The 22100-nt window shown below is 47.2% G+C and overlaps 1 protein-coding gene across 1 annotated transcript in view; it reads left to right on the forward strand.

The window, feature by feature from the left end:
* Positions 1-22100, forward strand: part of CNTNAP2 (contactin associated protein 2) — a 2342027-nt gene that overhangs the window by 2282986 nt on the left and 36941 nt on the right. The window contains exon 23 of the mRNA XM_042248972.2: positions 21583-21822. Coding sequence (XP_042104906.1) covers positions 21583-21822 — 240 coding nt within the window. The remainder of the gene's footprint in view (positions 1-21582; positions 21823-22100) is intronic.

Genomic DNA, 22100 nt, shown 5'->3' on the forward strand with positions numbered 1-22100 from the left:
ACCCAGGTTCGATCCCTGGGTCGGGAAGATCCCCTGGAGAAAGAAATGGCAATCCACTCCAGTATTCTTGCCTGGAGAATCCCATGGATGGAGAAGCCTAGTAGGTTACAGTCCATGGGGTCGCAAAGAGTTGGACACAACTGAGCAACTTCACCTTCACCTTCACCTTGGACATAGAAACTCTCTCCCTGCACTCCCTGGGATGCCCTGGCCCCAGGCAAACAAGGAGAGTTCAGACCCACCCTGATGCAGAAAAAACAAACCCTCCCACACCGCCAAATGGATTAAACAAAGGAAAGCTTGCCTTTATACGAGATGGATGTAAAGCAGTCGGCATCTGTGCACTCACTGAAAGATGGAAGCTTGGCTGATGTTGTTGTTATGGTCCTGAGGGTGAGCAATGATACTCCAGATGTAGAGAGTACCAGTACATCAGCCTCCAGCTGCTCCTACAGACACTCGGTGCCCAGATCCTCTCATTGTTCTTTCAGTATTAATAGCATTAAGGGAGTTAATTACAAAAGTATTTCAGTTGGCGGCTTTTTCTCTGTTCCTCTCTAGGTGTTCGTAGTTTGCCAAGTTAACTTTATACACTTAATATCTGTGATTTCATATGATCCTGGGCCAGGGCTTTTCATTTACTGGGAAACAAGCCTGTTTTCAGTCTCTGTTTATCAATCTGCTTCCAGTTATTCAAAGACTCTAGACCGGGGAGGCAGCCTGTGAAATGAGGCAGAGTGGAGTCCCCATATGTGAGCGCTAGCAATAAATACTCTGCTCATGATGATGAGCAGACATCATGGATCCCCTGTGCTGTGAATCAACATTGATTTATCTGGAGTTCTTTCCCTCCAGAAAAAAAAAAAAAATTATGGAATTTGGAAACTAATATAGCGTACAGTTAAAGGAGAAAAGAATCCAGCAAAGGACTGTCTGTATCACTAAGGAGAGCCGTGCCATGTGCTTCCTGAATCCCCATCATCTGAGTGAACATTTTCGTATCCATGGCAACTTAGGTCTCAGAGTATCAAGAACACTGGCTCTGCATGGATAAGCCATATGACAAGTTACTTAATGGACTTGGTTTTCTCATCTATAAACTGGAACTATTCATACCTACCACTAGGATTTCATTTTGAAAGGATAGTGATGCCCCTGTGTGGTTGCAGGCACACAAAGTATAATGACATTTGCATTTTACTAGTATTCACAACATTCACTTTTTAAACATTTTTCTGTCTAAAACACAGCATCGTTTTCTTCAGTTTGCACTTTTTTCCCTTTCACTTGGCATGTGACCTTTCCATTCACTCACTCTTATAAAATCACCCTAAATGACTAGAAGTTAAGAGAATTATAGCATATAAAAATATGTCGTGTGCATCTGGCATGACCAGGCTTTCTGCAGCCCATAAATTCACAGTCACCAGGGGTGTGTCATCAAAACAAATAACACAGATGGGAAGTTCTGGTTCCCTGATGGCCACGCTGCCAAGGGATGGCTCCTGGGCGTCAGACACCTCCAGACTGAATTCCGGTTTAACCAAGATCCAAGAGGTGAATGCTTGAACAACAGAGCCCCCTGGAGAAAATACCGGTGTTTTTTGCCTATTTAACAATCAGTATCCATTATTATGGGCTTCCCTGGTGACTCAGATGGTAAACAATCTGCCTGCAATGCAGGGACCCAGGTTCGATCCCTGATCCTTTATTATGGGCATCCCAGGTGGCGCTAGTGATAAAAGACTCCTCCTGCCAATGCAGGAGATGCTTCAGTCGCTGGGTTGGTTGCTAAGTCGCTTCAGTCATGTCCGACTCTGTGCGACCCCATAGACGGCAGCCCACCAGGCTCCTCCGTCCCTGGGATTCTCCAGGCAAGAACACTGGAGTGGGTTGCCATTTCCTTCTCCAATGCATGAAAGTGAAAAGTAAAAGTGAAGTCGCTCAGTCATATCCGGCTCTTCGCAACCCCATGGACTGCAGCCTACCAGGCGCCTCCGTCCATGAGAGTTTCCAGGCGAGAGTACTGGAGTGGGGTGCCATTGCCTTCTCCTCGCTGGGTTGGGAAGACCCCCTAAAGAAGGAAATGGCAACTTACTCCAGTATTCTCGCCTGGGGAATGCCATGGACAGAGGAGCTTGTGGACTACAGTCCATCGAGTCAAAAAGAGCTGGACACCATTGAGCGCACACACACACACTCTTTATTATAGTCACTTTCCTGTCTTCATCTTTGTCTGGTGTTCATCTGCATCTCTTCCTGTTTGCCACACCCTCGCAGCTGAAAAGCACAGTTTTAGAAGCCTCTATTTGATACACGAAGCCTCTCCTGGGTCCACTCCATCTTCCTTCCCGTCAGACCCTCCCCACCCCTCACCTAGGATGGCTGTGACAGTCTTCTCCTCGAGTTTCCACTTCCTGAGTCTTCTCCAGTCTATCTCCTCCACCAGTGCCAGTTAGACTTGACTTATACACAGCCCTGATTGCATTGCTCCATGCTTGTAAATTCTGGGCTATGTGTGTTCCACCTCAACTTTTTAAAAAGAAGACCTTTAAGAGATGCTCCCACGCTTACCCAGTCAAGTAGAAACTGATCTGAAACGTAAAGCCCGCCCGTCATCCGCAGGAGAGCTTTCAGCCTTCTCCAGCCCACTCTGTGGCACTGCCCTGATCGTGCCCCACTGGTTTCCTTGTTGCGGGATCTGCCCATCCCCTTCTCTCCCCTCCTTTTCAGACTACTCCCGTTCAGTGCTCTTTCCAGCTGTCCCCTCCTGTGGGCTGCCCTTGACCCTTTTCACCCCCATCCAGATCTGTAGGTTTTATGCATCTGAACGTACATCATGGCCTGTGTCTCATTTGGCCTTGGCTGGTGTTTCTTCTCGACAGTGAGGTCTCTGCAGGGGATTGTGGTCTGCTGTTTGTCTCCGACTCATGGTGCCGACACAGGACCGTTCATCGAGAAGTATTAGTAACTATTCCTTGGTTCAACTAAACATTGGTATGTCCAAAGAGGAAGTCGTGTCCAACTCTTCAGGACCTCATGGACTGCAGCACGCCAGGCTTCCCTGTCCATCACTAACTCCTGAAGCTTGCTCAGATTCATGTCCATGGAATCGGTGATGCCATCCAACCATCTCATTCTCTGTCATCCCCTTCTCCTCCCACCTTCAGTCTTTCCCAGCATCAAGCTCTTTTCCAATGAGTCATTTCTTTGCATCAGGTGGCCAAACTATTGGGCATTGAAGCAGGCCCACCCCCCCCTCCAATCCAGTGTAGCCTCATCTTATCTTGATGACATCTGCAAAGACCCCGTTTCCAGGAGATGGAACTTCAGCATATCTTTTTAGGGGACGCAACCCACAGCAGCAACCTAACAGGTCTTTGCTCTGGGGGCTGATCCAGTCTGATCACCGTGCTAGTGTCTGTGGAGGTGCTGAGCTTTGGGGCTGTCATGCTGCAGGTTACTAAAGGTCACCATCTCGCCACTTCCTTCCTGTCCTAAAGTGCCCAAGCCCAGGCCCCTGTGGGCCCACCCATCCGTCCAGCATCTGGCTGTGTGCAGGTAGAGGGTCCACGGTGCCACCTCAGCCAGCAGACACGGGGGTGCTCACCAGGACTCCGCAGAGCTCATGTGCCACGCTGCTGCAAAGCTCTCACAGGAAGCTGGGAAGTCAGCCATTCTGCACCTGGGCAGGCAGGATCCAGCCTCAGGCCAGCCCCTAGTTTCAGCCTTCACACATGCACGTGTTGTCTCAGGGCTGTTCGTTTGCCTGGAGTGCATGTCCCCCAGATAAAGACACTAGCATCCTCGCTTAAGTTGAGTCATGGCTCAAGCATAGTCTCAGCAGTGGCCTCCCCAAATGCCCTGTCTAAAATGATATTGCCCCTCATCACCCCATCGCTTTCATATTTGTTTTGCTTATTGCTGACTTGGTTTTTGAGCTCACCCTAAAGACGTTTTGTTGTTGTTTAGTCGCTCAGCCGTGTCCTTCTCTTTGCAACCGCATGGACCGTAACCTGCCAGGCTCCTCTGTCCTTAGGATTCTCCAGGCAAGAATACTGGAGTGGGTTGCCATGCCCTCTTCCAGGGGATCTTCCCCACCCAGAGATCAAACCTGTGTCTCCTGTATTGGCAAGTGGATTCTTTACTGCTGAGCCACATGGAAGCCCCTAAAGATGTAGCCCTTTCATCTTTCACTTACTCATTCAGTCATTAATTCACACAACAAGTAATATTACTGTTCAGCATGTTGTCAGAATACACCATATAATATGCAAGTAAGTGATAGTCCTCAAAGGCAAAACTCTTTCTCGGTACTGAGTCGCTACAGTCATTATTCCGTAAATCCTGTATGAATGAACAAGTGAGTGAAGATTCCATGAGAAAGTTGATCTGTGTAAGACTTTCATCTCAATCTTGCAGTAAAATTAAATGCACAGCCTTTCCAGGGAATCTTGCCCAGGATCAAACATTGAGGGAAAGGTATGCGAACAGTAGAGAGCATCATGGCTAAAGAAATGTCATCTTTTGAAGAAGATGAGTCTTTTATTATTTTTAAAATGGTTCTCGATTTTTAAAATGCTGGTGGAGATAAAGGTGATTTTCAGGAGGGAGCCAGCAACGAGTGGTTTGTGATGTCTAGTGACTCCTGCCTGAAGGCAGCCATGCCAGGGTGTAGTGTAATGGTTCTTACTCCACCTGGATCAGAGACCAGTGACCAAAAAGAAAGGTGGCTTCAGACCTTTATTCAAAAATGCACCATCCAGGGTTGCTTCACAGCCGTCCCCATGGCATGATAAACAGTGTCCCCAGATCAGCCCAAGTCACCAAGAAATGTCACCAGACATGTTCTGCAGAGGCTGACATACCCATCAGGCCCAGTAACTGTAGTTCCCGGAGCCAAAGTATTACTACTTTTAGGGACTCATGCAAATGTTTGAATTTTAAAATCAGAAGGAAAAAAAAATGAACTTTTAGGGGAAAGAAAATGAGTGAATATATTATAAATAGGACTTCCTTTGTGGCTCAGGTGGTAAAGAATCCAGCTGCAACACAGGAGACCTGGGCTCCATCCCTGGGTTGGGGAGATCCCCTGGAGAAGGGAAAGGCTACCCACTCCAGTATTCTGGCCTGGAGAATTCCATGGACTGTACAGAGTCAGACATGACTGAGCGACTTTCACTTTGATATTATATTAACATGTCCATCTTTATACCATCACAGACCTAAAATACTGGTTGGATATTTTTTTAGGGCTTCCCCAATGGCCCAGTGGTAAAGAATCCACCTCCAATGCAGGAGACATTGTTCAATCGGGCAGGGCAACAGTGCCCAAAGGCTCTGAAATTTAGAACACGGCCCTGTTTTCGGGTATCCTGGAGCCAAGAAAGCCTTTGAGATACATAATTCCACGAGAAACCTGCAGTGTACTCATGCCAGAAGAGTTAAATCCTCTGTTATCTAGGAAAAAAAAAAACAACAGCTCTTCCAGGCTGGTTCCATTTTCCCAAGATGCCTAGGGTTCGCAATAACATATCTTAGAAGAGAGATGAATGCCATTGCCCCATAAAATACTTTAAGCTCCAGCCATCTCTGCAACAAAGCACGCAGCGTGATGCCGGGAGAAAATGACTGCCAGTGCTGGGAAAATGCGTTTTCTCAAGGTGCTGCGGCCGCTGTAATTCGCACCTTTTGAAGTGGAGACAGATGTGCTGTCGGGAGGTACAGGCCTCCGGGAGAAGAGAGGTAATGATGGCATAAGAGAGGTGCCCCGCTGGGAGACTGCGCGCAGTCGGAGCGGAAATGAAGGCCCCCCTGAGCAAGCACCGCACAGCGAAGCCCCAGTCCTTCGTTCAAAGGAAAAGGAAAATCAACAGACCTGTAAACCCCGCCTGAGTCCCCGAAGTCACTTGATTTAGGTAAATTGGTGACAGATCCGGGCTCAGCGCCTTCTTCATGTCAGCGCTACCCTCGCTTCGCTTCTGCACTTGAAATAGTTTAGACCAGAGTCGTGGGGAGTAACTCATAGTCCACACGGGGCTGAGGCTTCAGTTACAGTGTTCCGTGCGTACTAAGTCGCTTCAGTCGCGTCTGAATCTTTGAAACCCTATGAACCGTAGCCCGCTGGGCTCCTATCCGTGGGGATTCTCTAGGCAAGAATACTGGAGTGGGTTGCATTTCCTACTCCAAGGGATCTTCCCAACCCAGGGATTGAACCCACGTTTCCTAAATCACCTATATTGGCAGGTGGGTTCTTTACCAATAGTACCACCTGGGAAAGATTTGAGGTGGGAGGAGAAGGGGACGACAGAGGATGGGATGGTTGGATGGCATCACCGACTCAATGGACATGAGTTTGAGTAAGCTCCGGGGGTTGGTGATGGACAAGAAGCCTGGCGTGCTGCCGACCATGGGGTCGCCACTGAGTGACTGAACGGAACCCCCTGGGAAGCGGTCCATGATCTGAACATCAGTAGACCTCTGCAGTTCTTTCGTCTCTGTCATAGGAGACGTGGCTTCAAGAGTGGTGGCCTCCGCTGTACACACCCTAACTGATTATTGCTGCCTGGTTCAGAATGATCCGTCATGAGTTTAGCACCTCTCCAGGCTTATTCTGACCACTGTACGGACAGTCTCATAACCCACCTGCTGGGCCAGAATCGGCACTCTGTGCTTTCCCTGACTCAGCCCCATCTCACTCCTAACACCTAGAGTGCTCGTGATTACAATACCCGCCTCCTGTTGCGCTGGGGTGGGGGAGGGGGGAGGGAGGGGGGAGGAAGGGGGTCTGTGCTGTTGTTAGGTGTGTCCCCAGCCTGATGCTGACAGTGATGGGGGGAGGGTGGTATGTCCAGCTATAGAAAGTAAGCCCTTGTGTCTGCTCAACTTCTCTAGTCAGATCCAGGCCATCATTTCAGCCCCTTAGCATCCCTTTGGGTCATAATCCTGTCATCTTATATAGACACACCCCTTTCCACCAAATGCTGTGGGACACACTGATCAATATGCCATGGATGTCCTTATCCAAACGGCCAAAGCATTAATAATAAAATGTCAACCGGGAATCCTACCCCTAAAATTTTCCCTTGAAGCTAACATCAGTGCATGCTAAGTCACTTCAGTCGTGTCTGACTCTTTGTGACCCCATGGACCATATAGCCCACCAGGCTCTTCTGCCCATGGGATTCTTCAGGCAAGAATACTGGAGTGGGTTGCCATTTCCTCCTCTAGGGGATCTTCCCGACCCAGGGATCGAACCCACGTCTCTTGCATCCCCTGCTTTGGCAGGTGGGTTCTTTGCCACTAGCGCCGCCTGGGAAGCCGGTGGCACTGTGAGCAGAAGCCAACATCTACCGTTGACCAGATTTCCCCCACTATTCATCTCCTCATAAATCTACATTTAAAATGCTAGTCGTACAATTGTGAGCCCACGCAGACCTGCCTTGACCATGAAAATGTCATGAGATACCTAAGAGCATGCTGAATGCTGATAGCCTCTGCCCGTGTTTCCCAGCCTCATAGGCTGTTACTCCTGAAAATAAGGGTGTTGGTTTTAGAGGAACTGTGGAGGAAAAGGCTCTGGTGCGGGGAATACCCTCGGATCCCCACAGGCCTGCCCGGCCACGTCCTGACTCCAGCATCCAGGTCTGGACCCCCAAGGGGACCCCGAGGCATCCTGAGCAGTTACAGTTGTAGAATTCAGATCCGAGTGCCGATCCAGTCCAGTGTGGGGTCCAGCCTCAGAGCATTTAGGCTCCATCTTCTAGATGGCGTTTCATACAGCAGGGCCTCAAGGTGTGAGTTCTTTCTTATGTTAGTTATACAACACTGTGAGCAAATTGAGGGGACCCACCCCAGGGCTCTTTCTGGCAACAGGGCTCCCCTCTCTTCTGTGTGTTCCTAACAGTCTCATCACCCTGGGAACCCCACCGCCCTCCACCCCAGCCCTGGTGTCTATTTCCTAACACTTTCACGTTTATACTGTCCTGTAATCTTTGTCCTTGAAGGATTTTCTTCTCTTGGGTAAGATGGCTGTAGTGGCCTCCTAGGGTGGGAATTAGAATACTAAGTGAGAACTAAGGAAGGAACCCACTTTTTATTTTACTGAATCATTCAATTTGACACTGTTGGGAAATATAATACCTTCGTTTTTCAGATTTTCCCGATGCTTTTCCTAGCCTGTACCTCTTTTTTTTTTTTTTTTTTAATTACTTATGTGTTTATTTGACTTCACCAGCTCTTAGTGGTGGCACAAGGGATCTAGTTCCCTGACCGGGGCGGGAACCCAGGCCTCCTGCATTTAGGAGCATGGAGTCTCAGCCGCTGGACCACCAGGGGAGTCCCTGGCCTGTGCTGCTTTATGCGGCTTCTCAGTGTGTATGAGGTCAGCACCCTTCCCTCCTCTTCCGGTTGCCCCAAATTCCCCTACTCCCCATGGAGTTAGCTTCAACTGACCGTGGGCTGGTCGTGGCTGGGATGCTCCCCAATGTTTGGGAGAAGAACTAGGGAAGAAACTTAGGCGCTGACACCCACGTTCCTTATAGTGCTGGCTACAGTTCAGTAGGGCTTTCCAAAGCTTAAACACAAAGAAAAGTTTCAGCCGAAGCAGGGCGTACACTTCTGTCATTTTGTACACAGGATTCTATTTGTGCTGCTAACACATTACGACGCAAAAGCAAACACGGAGGCCTTCCTGGCGGTACAGTGGTTAAGAATCTGCCTCACCATGCAGGGGACACTGGTTCAATCCGTGGTCGGGGAAGATTCCACATGCCGCGGAGTAACTAGGCCCATCCAACCACAACTGCGGAGCCCATGTGCCCACCCTGGAGCCTGCGCTCCACGATTAGAAGCTGTGCCCAGATGCTAGAGAGTGGCCCCCGCTCAGCCACAACTAGAGAAAGCCCTCGTGCAGCAATGAAGACTCAGCCAAGAATAAATAAAATAATTTTTTAAATAATTTTTTTTAAGCAAACGTGGAATAAAACCCAATGAGTAAGAAGAAGTTCTTTCATTTCCAGCTTGTGGGACTTTCAGACCATACAAGTGTGTTCTGTTCTCCAATATCAGGTAGCTGGGCACGTAGCCTGTATTTACTGAGACTCTGAGAGGTAAAACCAGCCGGCATCTCTAGTGAACTAGAGCTCCACACGCAGCTCTGTGGTTTGACTGACGGGTACATCCACTTTTCTGAAAGGTCTTGTCACTTTCAGCAGAGCTTGTTATTCTTTGTCCGGAAAAATCGTGCATGTCGGCAAGGCACCCCGAGGTTGCGGAAAGGGAGGGGGCACCCAGCTTTCTGTCTCATGTCTGACAACCTAAAACATTCAGGAAAAAGTGGAAAACCGTATTTCAGTGTGTGACCTCTGTGTGAAGCCAACTGTCTGTTGTTTTGAAAACAGCTAAGGGATTTTAAATGGTAAACTGAGGCATATTAAAAATTTTAAGAGTGTTTTGAGCAAAAAATTGATTTGAACCTGCAGCATTTCAGTCTAGCAGATAAAAAGCACTAAGAATCTGTATAAAGTGAAAGTCTGTTTATAGGTAGAAAGGAGTGGGAACACTGAGATTATACTGGCAAAAAGACAGGTTGGTTATTTCAAACTTACTTTCCTTTAGAGAATGTCATGGGTCAAACAGATTACCTAACCAGCGCTGGTCAGATGATTCCTGATGGACTGGTTTAAGATTCCACTGCTGACAGAGCCGATCCTGTGATGAAGTTTAAGTCTCGGTTTGGTGACCTGGAGCTTAGCATAATTGACTCCATGTTGGGTCTTTTGTTTTTAGCAAGGATCATATCATTCCCTTCATATTGAAATCACAGCTGTATTATATATTTTAAATTTATTTATTTTTTCACTGGAGGATAATTGCTTTATTGTATTGGTTTCTGCCATAACAAGTGCATTATATTAACTAGCAATCATAGTAAGTTTGCAGTTTTCAAGCTAGATTTTAGGAATGAGCATGACAGTTTTACCCTATGTCTATATATTTATATATACCTATATATCTATATATCTCTATACATATACATATACATATATATACACATATATATATACACACATACATCTATATATCTTTACATCTATATTCTTTATATACGTAGACACAGATCTGTCTCTATATATAGATTTGTCCCCCAAAGCTGAGGGACTGTGATCAGTTTATACAAATACAAATGTAATATTCTGCAAAAGAGTACAGTAAGCTACCATTTTCACATTAAGACATTTGTTACTGACGTTTCCGGAAAAAAAAAAAAAAAAAACTTCATTTTCTCAATCCTTGGGAAAGGATTTACAAACTGAAGCGTAACACAGATGACGGTAGAAGGAAATCGAAGATTCTGCTTCTGCCTGCAGATTGCCGTTTGTAATTGAGTTAGCATATGTCACAGGTCAAGGGCTGTTTAAATTACACCTGCATATCTTAGCCCTGCCTTCCTTCATAAAAGAGAAAAGCATATAATAGATACAACAAAATCTCATTAGTGTCTTTCTTTCGGGGATTAATAAAATGTCAGGGTGCATAATTTATACATCAATTATGTATATGGATTTAATTCTAGTTGTTCATCTTCTGAAAGGCAGCTGGTCCGCAAGACATCACTGATCAAAACACGTTGCCTGTAAGGACAGGAGCTGAGGCTGAACCTAGATTCCAGCATTTCAGGGCCCTGCCTAGTGTTTATAACTTAATCATGTTGGAATTGAGGAATGAGGTTTATTTGGTTTAGTGTTGCTTTTTTAGAGTAATGCTTTTGACTTTTTTGGTTGGGGTTTGGGGCGGTATCTTTTTGTTTCGGTTACTTCCCATTTGCTTATTCTAGGAATAATCAATTCTGAAACCTATTCAGGTTCCCGTTATTACAGCTATGGCCAAATGGGAAGCTTGGGGACACCCTCATACCCACACCAGCTACACTCTCAGGTGAAACCCAGGTGCTCAGCACTAACCCGAGGGTCCCCTTCCCACCTAGGGTGGCTGCCAGCCCCGCAGGACCTGCTCATGTTTTCAAGTCTACACCAGATGACTGCTCACCAACCTCATCCCAGCCTGATTTTCCAGGGATTATTTACATCTCCAGCCTGGCAGCGATTTCAAGCCCACTTCCTACTCATTTCATCAGGACCCATATAGCCATGCTCTAGAGGGTTTATGTAACAGTGGATATTCACCTTTAGCCGAAGAGTTGGTTTAAGAGCCACACAATAGTATTTTCAGAGACCAGTGTGTTCTTAGTGAGATGGACAGATTTCCAGGTAATAGTACTTCTGGAAATAAATATAGAGTGATCTGCTGCTGCTGCAGCTAAGTCGCTTCAATTGTGTCCGACTCTGTGCGACCCCATAGACGGCAGCCCACCAGGCTCCCCCATCCCTGGGATTCTCCAGGCAGGAACACTGGAGTGGGTTGCCATTTCCTTCTCCAATGCATAAAAGTGAAAAGTGAAAGTAAAGTCGCTCAGTCCTGTCCGACTCTTAGCGACCCCATGGACTGCAGCCCACCAGGCTCCTCCATGCATGGGATTTTCCAGGCAAGAGTCCTGGAGTGGGCTGCCATCGCCTTCTCCAGTATAGTGATCTGCTGGATCTAAATTCACTACTTCCCCATCCTCTTTCAAGGCCACGTTCCACAGCTCTTTGCCCTTGAGGCTGATGAACTCTGGCCCCCAGTGAACCTTGCTGTGCCTAAGTTTCCGGAGTGCTCGGCCCTTCCAGCACAAGCAAACTGCATGACGGACATTTCAGGTAGAGCTTCGATGTGGTCAGCAAGCAGTCCCCAGCGGATTGCTTCATGCCAAGTATAGACTGTCCGTGGGACACGGACTGAATGAGCGACGTTAGCTCTCACGGAAACTGTAAATCCAGTAGAGGCCCAAATTCAGGTTTCTGGCCCGTAAGGGTAGGGAATGAGCATGCCTGGGCCAAGTGGTTAGAGCCAGGAGCAGGATCTGAGGGGGGGCTATTTGGAGCCCCCCTTTTGAAGGGCAGGGGGACCACGGCGTTCTAAGTGATGGAGAATCATAGCTATCAGGGAGGAAGGTGGAATTCCATCTGAAGGGAACAGAGGCCACTAACACCGAGAATCAAGGGGTCGAGGACCAATGGTATAATTTTCGCCATTTCCAGTTACATATTTTCCATTTCCATTTACCTGCATTACTGTTATTTACTTAATACTTTTCTTTAAATGGACTTACCATTTTTTACCTAGTGAAAGTGAAAGTCATGTCCGACTCTTTGCGGCCCCATGAACTATACAGTCCATGGAATTCTCCAGGCCAGGATACTGGAGTGGGTAGCCTATCCCTTCTCCAGCGGATCTTCCCGACCCAGGAATTGAACCTGGGTCTCCTGCATTGCAGGCGGATTCTTTAATCTACTGAGCTATCTGGGAAGCTTAAATCTGTGCTAAAAGGACTTCCCAGTTGGCACTAGTGATAAAGAGCCCACCTGCCAATGCAGGAGACATAAGAGACACAGATTCAATCCCTGGGTTGGGAAGATCACCTGGAGGGGGGCATGGCAACCCATCCCAGTATTCTTACCTGGAGAATGCCATGGACAGAGGAGCATGGCAGGCTATGGCCCACAGGGTTACAGAGAGTCAGACATGACTGAAGCAACTTGGCATGCATGCTAAAAGGAAAATGTTTATAATTTACTTTGGAAATTTTGTAATGCGATCATGAAATGAAATACCCGTAGTGCTTGCTCTGTGAAGTTCAATACTCTTGCCTCCAGAAGTGTCCAGTTCCATTCTTTCTTTGTTAAAAAGGGAACATAGCAGGTATGGGTGATGGAAAATACAGTCCAGTCCCAACCGGCGCCAACCTAAGACCCTATCTTTGAAGGATGGAAAGAAAATTGAGAGGAATTTAAGTTTGTCACCCTGAGATTGGATGTTATTTAACATCCAGTCTGTGAGTAACCTAAAACCACCTCTGGTGCCATCACTGGGACATATTCCTCCTGAGAGGTAAGGGCAGGACTAGAGGAGGAACGATGCTCTGGGCCGATGGTACCTGCGGTCTCTGCAGAGCAAAAGGGACTGCCGTCCCGTTCTGATCCCCAAATTCTAAAAAGGCTGACCCCCTCAGCCCCTGGCACTGTGAGGGGCACACAGCAGAGCCTTAGCAAAAACCTTGCTAAGGTCTCATCAGCCTTCTAATATCCCTTGGCTCTGTTTCATAAAAAGTAAGACATTAAGTTAATGGTGATATTTCGTGTTTCATAATATCACATCCCCCCAAGAAAGGAATTTTGATAGAAAATCCTAAAATGTGTAAAACCCAACAAAAATCAGCTGGTGAATAGATCCCATGGGATACTCAAGAAGCCTATATAGATGCGTTTTGAATCGTCTTAAAGGGAAATGAGAAATGTCTTTGTGAGTTGGATCGGAATGTGTGTCCCGTCGCTGAGGAGGCTCCCAGGTGCCCTCCAGGTCCTTGCACAGTCGGATCCTCGACCAGGCTGGCTTCCTTCTCCCCGCATTTCTTGCTCCTCAAGTGCCCTTTCCTCTTCTCATTTCTCGAACACCCCTGCCTGTCACTCGGTATTCAGCAACTGGGTAAGAAAGAGCCTGGAAAGCATGCTAATGCTTTGCGGTGTAATTGCTGCACCCTCCTTAAAAGTATTGTCAAGAGCATTTCACTTTAAGGTTTCACCCAGAATTGCATCTGTATTTTAAAATGGGCTATTTTCTATAACCCATATCACCATGAATACAAGACGTTGAAATACTAATGACAGCTTGAGAACTTAATTTCAGGAGTGACTGCATTTGTGAAATTTGCATGCTTTGAGCAGGTTTCCCCCAGATTAGCCTCAGCTAAGACATCTCCACACAGAAGGTAACTTCTTAGAGTAAACCGTATTTTAATATTTGGTTTCACTAGAACCCCAGTGCAATCAATTTCACAGATTAACGTAATTTAGTTTTAATGAGCTCAAAGGCACTAAAGTGATAGTGTTATTGTCATTTCTTAGATGTCCTTAAGTATAGATTTTTATCCCAGACAAGTGTTTACAGAACTTGCTGGTGCTTTAACTGATGCTGGAAAGGCTCTGCATCACTTCACAGCATTTTGAAAAGTCTTTATTATTGGCCCACTCACTACTGAAACAATGGTCTTAAAGGAGTCTCTAATAGCCATTTAAATTTTTCAAAAACGAAACCTCACTGTGCCATTCTTATGAAGAGTCCCTCAATAGAAATGCCCCAAATCCAAATGAATATAAAACTCCATAATATAGTCTGTTTTTCAGAGAGAAATTGAGAATATGAAACGTGTGACTTCTCTGCTTTTTTGTATGAAGCATAAATGTTCATTCATTGACAAAACCTTAATTTCTCCAAGCCTTAGTTTCCCCATCTGTGTTGTTGTTGCTCAGTTGTGTCCAACTCTTTGCGACCCCATGGACTGCAGCACGCCAGGCCTCCCTGTCCGTCACCAATTCCCGGAGCTTGCTCAAACTCATGTCCATCGAGTTGGTGATGCCATCCAACCATCTCATCCTCTGTCATCCCCTTCTCCTCCTGCCTTCAATCTTTCCCAGCATCAGGGTCTTTTCCAATGAGTCAGTTCTTCGCATCAGGTGGCCAAAGTATTGGAGTTTCAGCTTCATCATCAGTCCTTCCAATGAACATTCAGGATTGATTTCCTTTAGGACTGATTTCTTTAGGATGGACTGGCTTGATCTCCTTGCTCTCCAAGGAACTCTCAAGAGTCTCCTCCAACACCATAGTTCGAAACCATCCCATCTGTGAAGTGGGGATAATCCTGTTCGGCTCACAGAGTTGTTAGAAAACAGTGGAATACTGCATTAAAAGCAGTAAACAGGGACTTGCCTGGTGGCCCAGTGTCTAAGACCCCGTGCTCCTACGGCAGTGGGCCTGGGCTTCGATCCCTGGTCAGGGAACTAGATCCCACATGCCTCAACTAGAGATCCCTTGTGCCGCAACTAAGACCTGTTGTAGCGAAATAAATGAATAATTTTTTAGAGTACTCAACACAGCACCTCACACATGTACCAAGTCTGGTTTCTAGTGGAAGCTCTTGCTGTCGTTACATGGTCCAGAGCTGGAACCATCCGGCCCCGAAGAGACAAGAGCGTCCATTGCACTCGTGGACCTCAGGGGAACGGGTCCCAGCCAAGGGTCTTTAGAAGCACGTCCAGACACTGTCCGGGTTTGAAAGTATTGGTTCTGCTTTCCTGGGTGTCAGAGCCCTTGTCTTTGTGACCCAGCCGCCTTTTAGGGAAAGAACATCAGCTGAAACCCTGGGGATTTTCCCCAAGAGAGAGAAAGCACAGACGGGGAAAAGCTAAAGCCTGGCCCCTAGAGCCCCCACCGCCCTCTGTTCCCCTGGTTCCTGGTCGTCATCACGACCCCCTGCCTTGGGCTCCCCTCTGGCCATCTGCCTTGTGTCACTTATCCCTCTTTTGAGGTCAGAAGGAAACGGGAGGGCAGCTGTTTAAGAAGTGGGGGCCCCACAGTAAATTGGGAACTGTCAGGTGTATACAGCTGTGAGACTACTCATTTTCTGCAGAGTGATCAGAAGCTTGCCCTTTCTAAAAAAAAAAAAATATATATATATATATATATATATATTTACCATCTGAGCCACCAGGAAAGTCCATATATATATATATGTATATATATGTATATATATTTGACTGCACGGCTCTTATAGTTTTGGCATGTGGGTATCTTCTCTAACCAGGGATCGATCCCAGGCTCCCTGCCTTGGGAGGGAGGAATCCTAGGCATTGGACCACCAAAAGTCCCAAGCCTGTCCATCTTAAAGTTTAGGAAACTGTGTGAAGGACCATATGAAAGGTAGCCAGGATCAGCTGAGCAAAGACAAGAGGATGCTGGTGAAGAACGGGGCACTTTATCCACAGCGTAGCTCTGCCTTGGCCCTACTGCAAAGAGAAGAACCCCTGTCTTTGCCCAGGGTGTTTGCAGACCTGCTCAGAGCAGTGACTATGCTCCCCTAAAATTATCTTTCTAATCTAATATCTAATGTGGTTCCCACCACGATCCCCTGCAGCTTAAATATCATTGAGTTTCTTACTGAAATACAAGCATCTTAACACGATCTTCAAGGTTTTTCCCAATCTGGCCTTGAGCTCTGACCTCATATGAGGCCTCTAGGTCCCAGAACCAAAACCTCACAAAAGACTCAACCTGGAGTTCTCTTTCCTTTCATTCTTGAAACCTAGTTCTACAAAAGATAAAAAGCATTCACCAATGCTTGTGGAGAAGTTGGTGGGAATATGGGATTGTTTAGTCAGTATGAAAAATAGTGCAGAGGTTTCTCAAAAAGTTAAACATAGAACTACCATGGGATCCAGCAATTCTGCCTTTGGGTATGTTCACTAAAGAATTAAAATCAAGATCTTACAGATATCTGCACTCCCATGTTCATAGCAGCACTATTCACAATAGCCAAGGCCTGGAAGCAACCTAAATGTCCATTGACAGAGGACCAGATAAAGAAAATAAAATATAGAGTGAAGTATTATTCAGCCTTCACAAAGAAGGAAATCCTGCCATTTGCTACCACATGGATGAACTTGGAAAATGTTATGCCAAGTGAAATAAACTAGACACAGAAGAATAAATCCTGCATGATTCCACTTATATAAGGCACCTGAAATAGTCAGTCACAGAAGCCAAGAGTGGAATCATGGTTTCCAGGGGCTGGGATGGGGGCGGTTGGATCAGGAGATGTTGGTTAAAGGTGCATACTTTTACTTATGCAAGAAGGAGAGTGCCTGTAAGTTTAACAAGATTGTGTTGTATACATAAACATTTGTTAAGAGGGAAGATTTTATGTTAAGTGTTCTTATCAGCAAAAACAAAACCCAAAAACACCTTGGTTGCAGAGTTACTCCTCCTGCAGTGCTTTCCAGAACCCCGTGCAGACCTGCGTCCCTGGCTTACCGTGTGTGCGCTCAGTCGCTCAGACGTGTCCAGCTCTTTGTGACCCCATGGACTGCAGCCCACCAGGCTTCTCTGTCCATGGGATTTCCCAGGCAAGATACTGGAGTGGGTACCATATACTCCTCCAGGGGATAGACTTTAATCATTTCACCAAGCACAAAATTTGCTCAGAACATTGTAGAGATTGAAGCCCGGGGCTCTGCCTGGCCTCAGCAGGGGGTGGATCTTAAGCCTCATTATCTCACATATCTCAGATAGCAATGCTCCCTCCTCCAAGGGTATTTCTAGGAATTAAATGTCCAATTTGCATGGGACATTGAACACATTTTAAGGGTTCAACAAATACTGACTCTTGTTACTGGACAGCTTGTGTTCACAAGTCGAGTTAGCGGGTTGTATGCTTCTTCCCCAGGAAGGCTGTGGGCTACCCAGGGTGCATGCGTGCATGCTAAGTTGCTCAGTTGTGTCCAACTCTCTGAGACCCCATGGACTGTAGCCCACCAGGCTCCTCTGTCCACGGGATTCTCCAGACAGGAATCCTGGAGTGGGTTGCCATACCCTCCTCCACTTCCCAGGTGGCGCTAGTGGTAAAGAACCCACCTGCCAATACAAGATATGTAAGAGACGTGGGTTTGATCCCTGGGTGGGGAATATCCCCTGGAGGAGGGCTGCTTAGGGTGAATCCTTGTATTTGTCACCTTCCTGCTTCTGCTCCACACGGCCAATACCTGTGATGAAGTGAGTTGAATGAAACTGACCTGAAGTACCACAAGATGGCAGTAGCCACCAGAATCTTCCTTCTGGAGCGCTACTCCAAAGCTGGACAGGCCAAAGTGACCCTCCTTTAACTGGCAGGAAGCAGCTGATGGAGCTGAGGTCGTTCCCAGCTTCCTGCCACCATTGGCTATTTATTCTGGTGCCACCGCCACGGATGAAGCCAGAGAAATAGCAGGGAGCTGAGCTCCTCCTCCCTACCCTGGGATCACAGTCCTCGCAGGGCTCCTTGATGTGGGGATGCTCCAGGGGAAGGCAGATCGCTGAAGGGAGGATGTGAGTGTTCATCACTCCGTCGTGTCCAACTCTTTGCGACACCATGGACTGTAGCCCGCCAGCCTCCTCTGTCCATGGGATTCTCCAGGCAAAAATACTGGAGTGGGTGGCCATTCCCTTCTCCAGGGCATCTTCCCCACCCAGGAGTCAAACCCAGGTCCCATGCATCGCAAGCAGATTCTTTACCATCTGAGCCAATGTGGAGGGAGGGGGCGGAAACCAAATACCAGAAATGTCTGCCTGGAAGGCAAGTTGGTGAACCCAGAACAAGGAATTCTGACAATAGAAGATAGGAGATGAAGAATGGATCCGTGTAGCCTGCAAGCAAGCCTTGAGGAAAAGGCAGGGCAGGAAAAGGGGAACAAGCCAGCACAGGTGTCAGTGGGACCAGAGCCTCTTCCTGGTCATCAGAGGAACCCTCAGGACATCCTGATGGCAGGATCTTTGTACACAGTGGCGGCTGCACCCTGCCTCTCCATCTTAAATGGAATGTGCTTTAGCTCAGAGTCACAGACTGAAATTTGCAGCGGGAGGAAAATATGGAGAATCATTCATTAAAATTTCTTTATGTGCTTGTCTAAGTGAGACCCTATTAGCATCCCCAGAATTGCTGTCTTCATCATCGTCGCCCTTGTTGTCATTTCCTCTACTGATCGAAATTTACATGGGACTAGTGCAGTCAGTCAATACACTGATTTTTTAATGTGATGAATAATCAATACATTCATTTCTTATGCCCTCAAGGTCTGAAAGCTCCCTTCACCACTGATTTATTCTTTAATTAATGGAGAAGTAAATTTTTTTACAAGACCATTTCACCTGTATGCATTCCCCCATTAGAAACATCACCTGCTCTGAACCCAGCTTTTTAAAGAAGTGTCTAGCTCCTGATTTCCAAAGTCTTTATTTTCCACAGTTCAAGTGCAAGGGTGAATAGCTCACCTCCTTGTCCTTGTGTTTAAAAGGTCAGTATCATGTTAGCATAGTCTCCCACCTGGATACAAGCTCTGTGCTCTTCTCTGGAGAGCTGGTTGCCCCCCACCCCCCCACCCCCCAGAATTGCAGCCCTGCATCATCATTGCCCCAGAGCAGTTCTCCTGGGTTCCTTTCCCCTCCTGCTCTCCACCCGGGTGCCCTTTCCCAATAAAATCTCTTGCTTTGTCAGCACATGCGTCTCCTCGGACAATTCATTTCCGAGTGTTAGACAAGAGCCCAGTTTCGGGCCCTGGAAGGGGTCCACCTTCCTGCAACAAATGACTTCTCTGGCGGGGACTCTTCTTTGCTGAGACTGACATCCTGACCACTCGGGGTACTCAGGGGCCAGCTTGCCTGCCGATGGACCAGACCCAGCGGCCGCAACTGGGACCCTTTTGTCCCTGGTCTCCTCCTGACACGGACAACTGGCCAGAGTGCCCCGACCAGTAAGGAACAAGAGACTTTACTGACCTCTCTCCCCTTTCCTCTCCTTAACCCATCCTATCCTTCCCTGTTTTTCTAGTCCCCCAGTCCTGGATGCAGGAATCTGGTCAAACGGCCCTCAGCCTGAGCTGAGGACTGGAGACTGATCACCTCCTCTTGACAGAGAACTCGAATTCTGGTTCTGGTCTGGGCTGGTTTCTGGTAGGGCTGAGTTCCAGTCCTCCCTTCTCTGGAGGCCCAGGGAAAAGTCCCATAACGCCTGGGTATCTGTAGGCGGCAGGAGACGTCTGTAAGGCCACCCCTTTCACCCACCGTCTCCTACCTCCTCCCCCTTCTTCTTTCAACCTGGCTTCCTTTCCTCCCTTGAAATCTTTGATGTTAGTACTTGGATTCTTGTATTTAAGGGCTTCCCTTGTGGTGCAGAGGTTAAAGCGTCTGCCTGCAATGTGGGAGACCTGGTTTCGATCCCTGGGTCGGGAAGATCCCCTGGAGAATGAAATGGCAACCCACTCCAGCATTCTTGCCTGGAGAATCCCATGGATGGAGGAGCTTGGTGGGCTAGAGTCCACGGGTCGCAAAGAGTCGGACACGACTGCGTGGCTTCACTTTGACTTATCATGACTGCCCATAGTTCAGCTGTGGTTCTCAGACCTTAGCGATATCAGGATCACCTGGAGGGCGTGCTGATGTGCACAGGGCTGGGCCCCACCCCCTGCAGCTCTAATACCTTCCAAGGTGATGCTAATGGTGCTGGTCCAGGAACCACACTGATAAGAACCATGGGGTAGGAGGGTCTAGGACTCCTTCAACCCTCCTTCTGCTTGGTAGGTTGTAGAATCCAGGGCCATGGTCAAGAAGACACTTGCTTTTGCTTAACTGGTGTGATGCGTGTGTGTGTGAGTGCTTAGTCGCTCAGTTGTATCCGACTCTTTGCGCCCCCATGGACTGTAGCCGGCCAGGCTCCTCTGTCCGTGGAATTCTCCAGGCAAGAATACTGGAGTGGGTTGCTATTCCCATCTCCAGGGGATCTCTCTGACCCAGGTATCAAACCTGCGTCTCCTGCATTGCAGGCAGATTCTTTACCGTCTGAGGCACCAGGGAAGCCCGTGTGACTTATTTTTCTTTCTTTCTTTCTTTGGCTACACTAGGTTTTAGTTGTGGCATGTGGGATCTAGTTCCCTGACCAGGGGTTGAACCGAAGCCCCCTGCATTGGGAGTCAGAGTCTTAGCGACTGGCCCGCCAGGGAAGTCCCAGTGTGTGTTTATATTAATTCAAACAGTACTTTGGAAATGCCCCCACCCAGACTCACCCCTGGTTTGAATGTTAGTGTAGGAGAAAAGGCTAAACTTACAGGTTTAGGGGAGGTGATGATTCTTAAATGAGTTTGTATGTTTGTGATTGAATTAGGAAACTTTCCTGACTTCCAAAATGCCCTTCCCACACTAGCTGGGATTCTGGAAGCCTCAGAATTCCCAGAGGACTGGATTCTAAAGAGAGGAAATCCTGATTATAGGCTGTGTGTGCGTGTTAGTCGCTCAGTCGTGTCCGACCGACTCTTTGCAACCCCAGGGACTGTAGCTCGCCAAGCTCTGTCCATGGGATTCTCCAGGCAGGAACACTAGAGAGGGTTACTATTCCCTTCTTCGGGATTATAGCCTGTAGGAATCATTTTTTCTTTCTTTCTATTTTTTAAAAAAAAGAATTCTAAAGAAGAAAATAAGAGGCACAAAAGGAAACCTTAATCTACCAGGAGGTCTGGGAAGGATATATGAGAGTCACTGAAGCATCAGAAAAGAGGTAAAAAGTCAGTCAGAGCCAAGTGAGTGTTGTTAGTTTCAGCAACATCTCAAGTGGCTCCAGCTCCTTCCAAGGTAATTAGGAATGTATTTTATTTTAGCAAGTATAGCTTAGCCTTCTTACCACGTTCTCCAGTGACAGAGAAGGTCCTTTTAACATGAAGTCTCCAGCCCTAAAGCCTTATCAAGTCATTAATGTTTCATCTGAAAGAACATAGTATCTTAAACTGAAAGCTTTGGTTAAATCTTAAACTGTAAGATTTGGACACAAATGTTCAAAGACGAGAGTATACTACAACTCTGATCTAGTGAGTGTACACGATCTTTACTTTCTCTCTCTTTCTCTTTTAGAAACAGGGAAGATCGACCAAGAGATCCACAAGTACAACACCCCGGGATTCACTGGCTGCCTCTCCAGAGTCCAGTTCAACCAAATCGCCCCTCTCAAGGCTGCCCTGAGGCAGACCAACGCCTCAGCTCACGTGCACGTCCAGGGCGAGCTGGTGGAATCCAACTGCGGGGCCTCCCCGCTCACCCTGTCACCCATGTCGTCTGCCACCGACCCCTGGCACTTGGACCACCTGGATTCAGGTAAAGTCCAAAGCCCTGTCTTGGGTAGAATGCTTTATTTCTTAAGCCTCAGTTTTCTCATCTGTAAAATGGGGATTAATAACAGAACATTGCTGGTGACAAACATGTGAACATAGTGCTTAGCACTTCCAGGGCTCAAAACGTACCACTGTATTCTTGCTCCAGGCCAGAAGTAAATAAATTGAAGGGAAGGAATATTGTATTATTGACTCTTCTGCATTTAAGTGAAATAATGAGATGCCTAAATGGATGTCTTCAACGTGACTGTCTGATGATCT

This window comes from Ovis aries, chromosome 4, assembly GCF_016772045.2.
Source record: "Ovis aries strain OAR_USU_Benz2616 breed Rambouillet chromosome 4, ARS-UI_Ramb_v3.0, whole genome shotgun sequence".
In the NCBI taxonomy this organism is placed as follows: domain Eukaryota; kingdom Metazoa; phylum Chordata; class Mammalia; order Artiodactyla; family Bovidae; genus Ovis; species Ovis aries.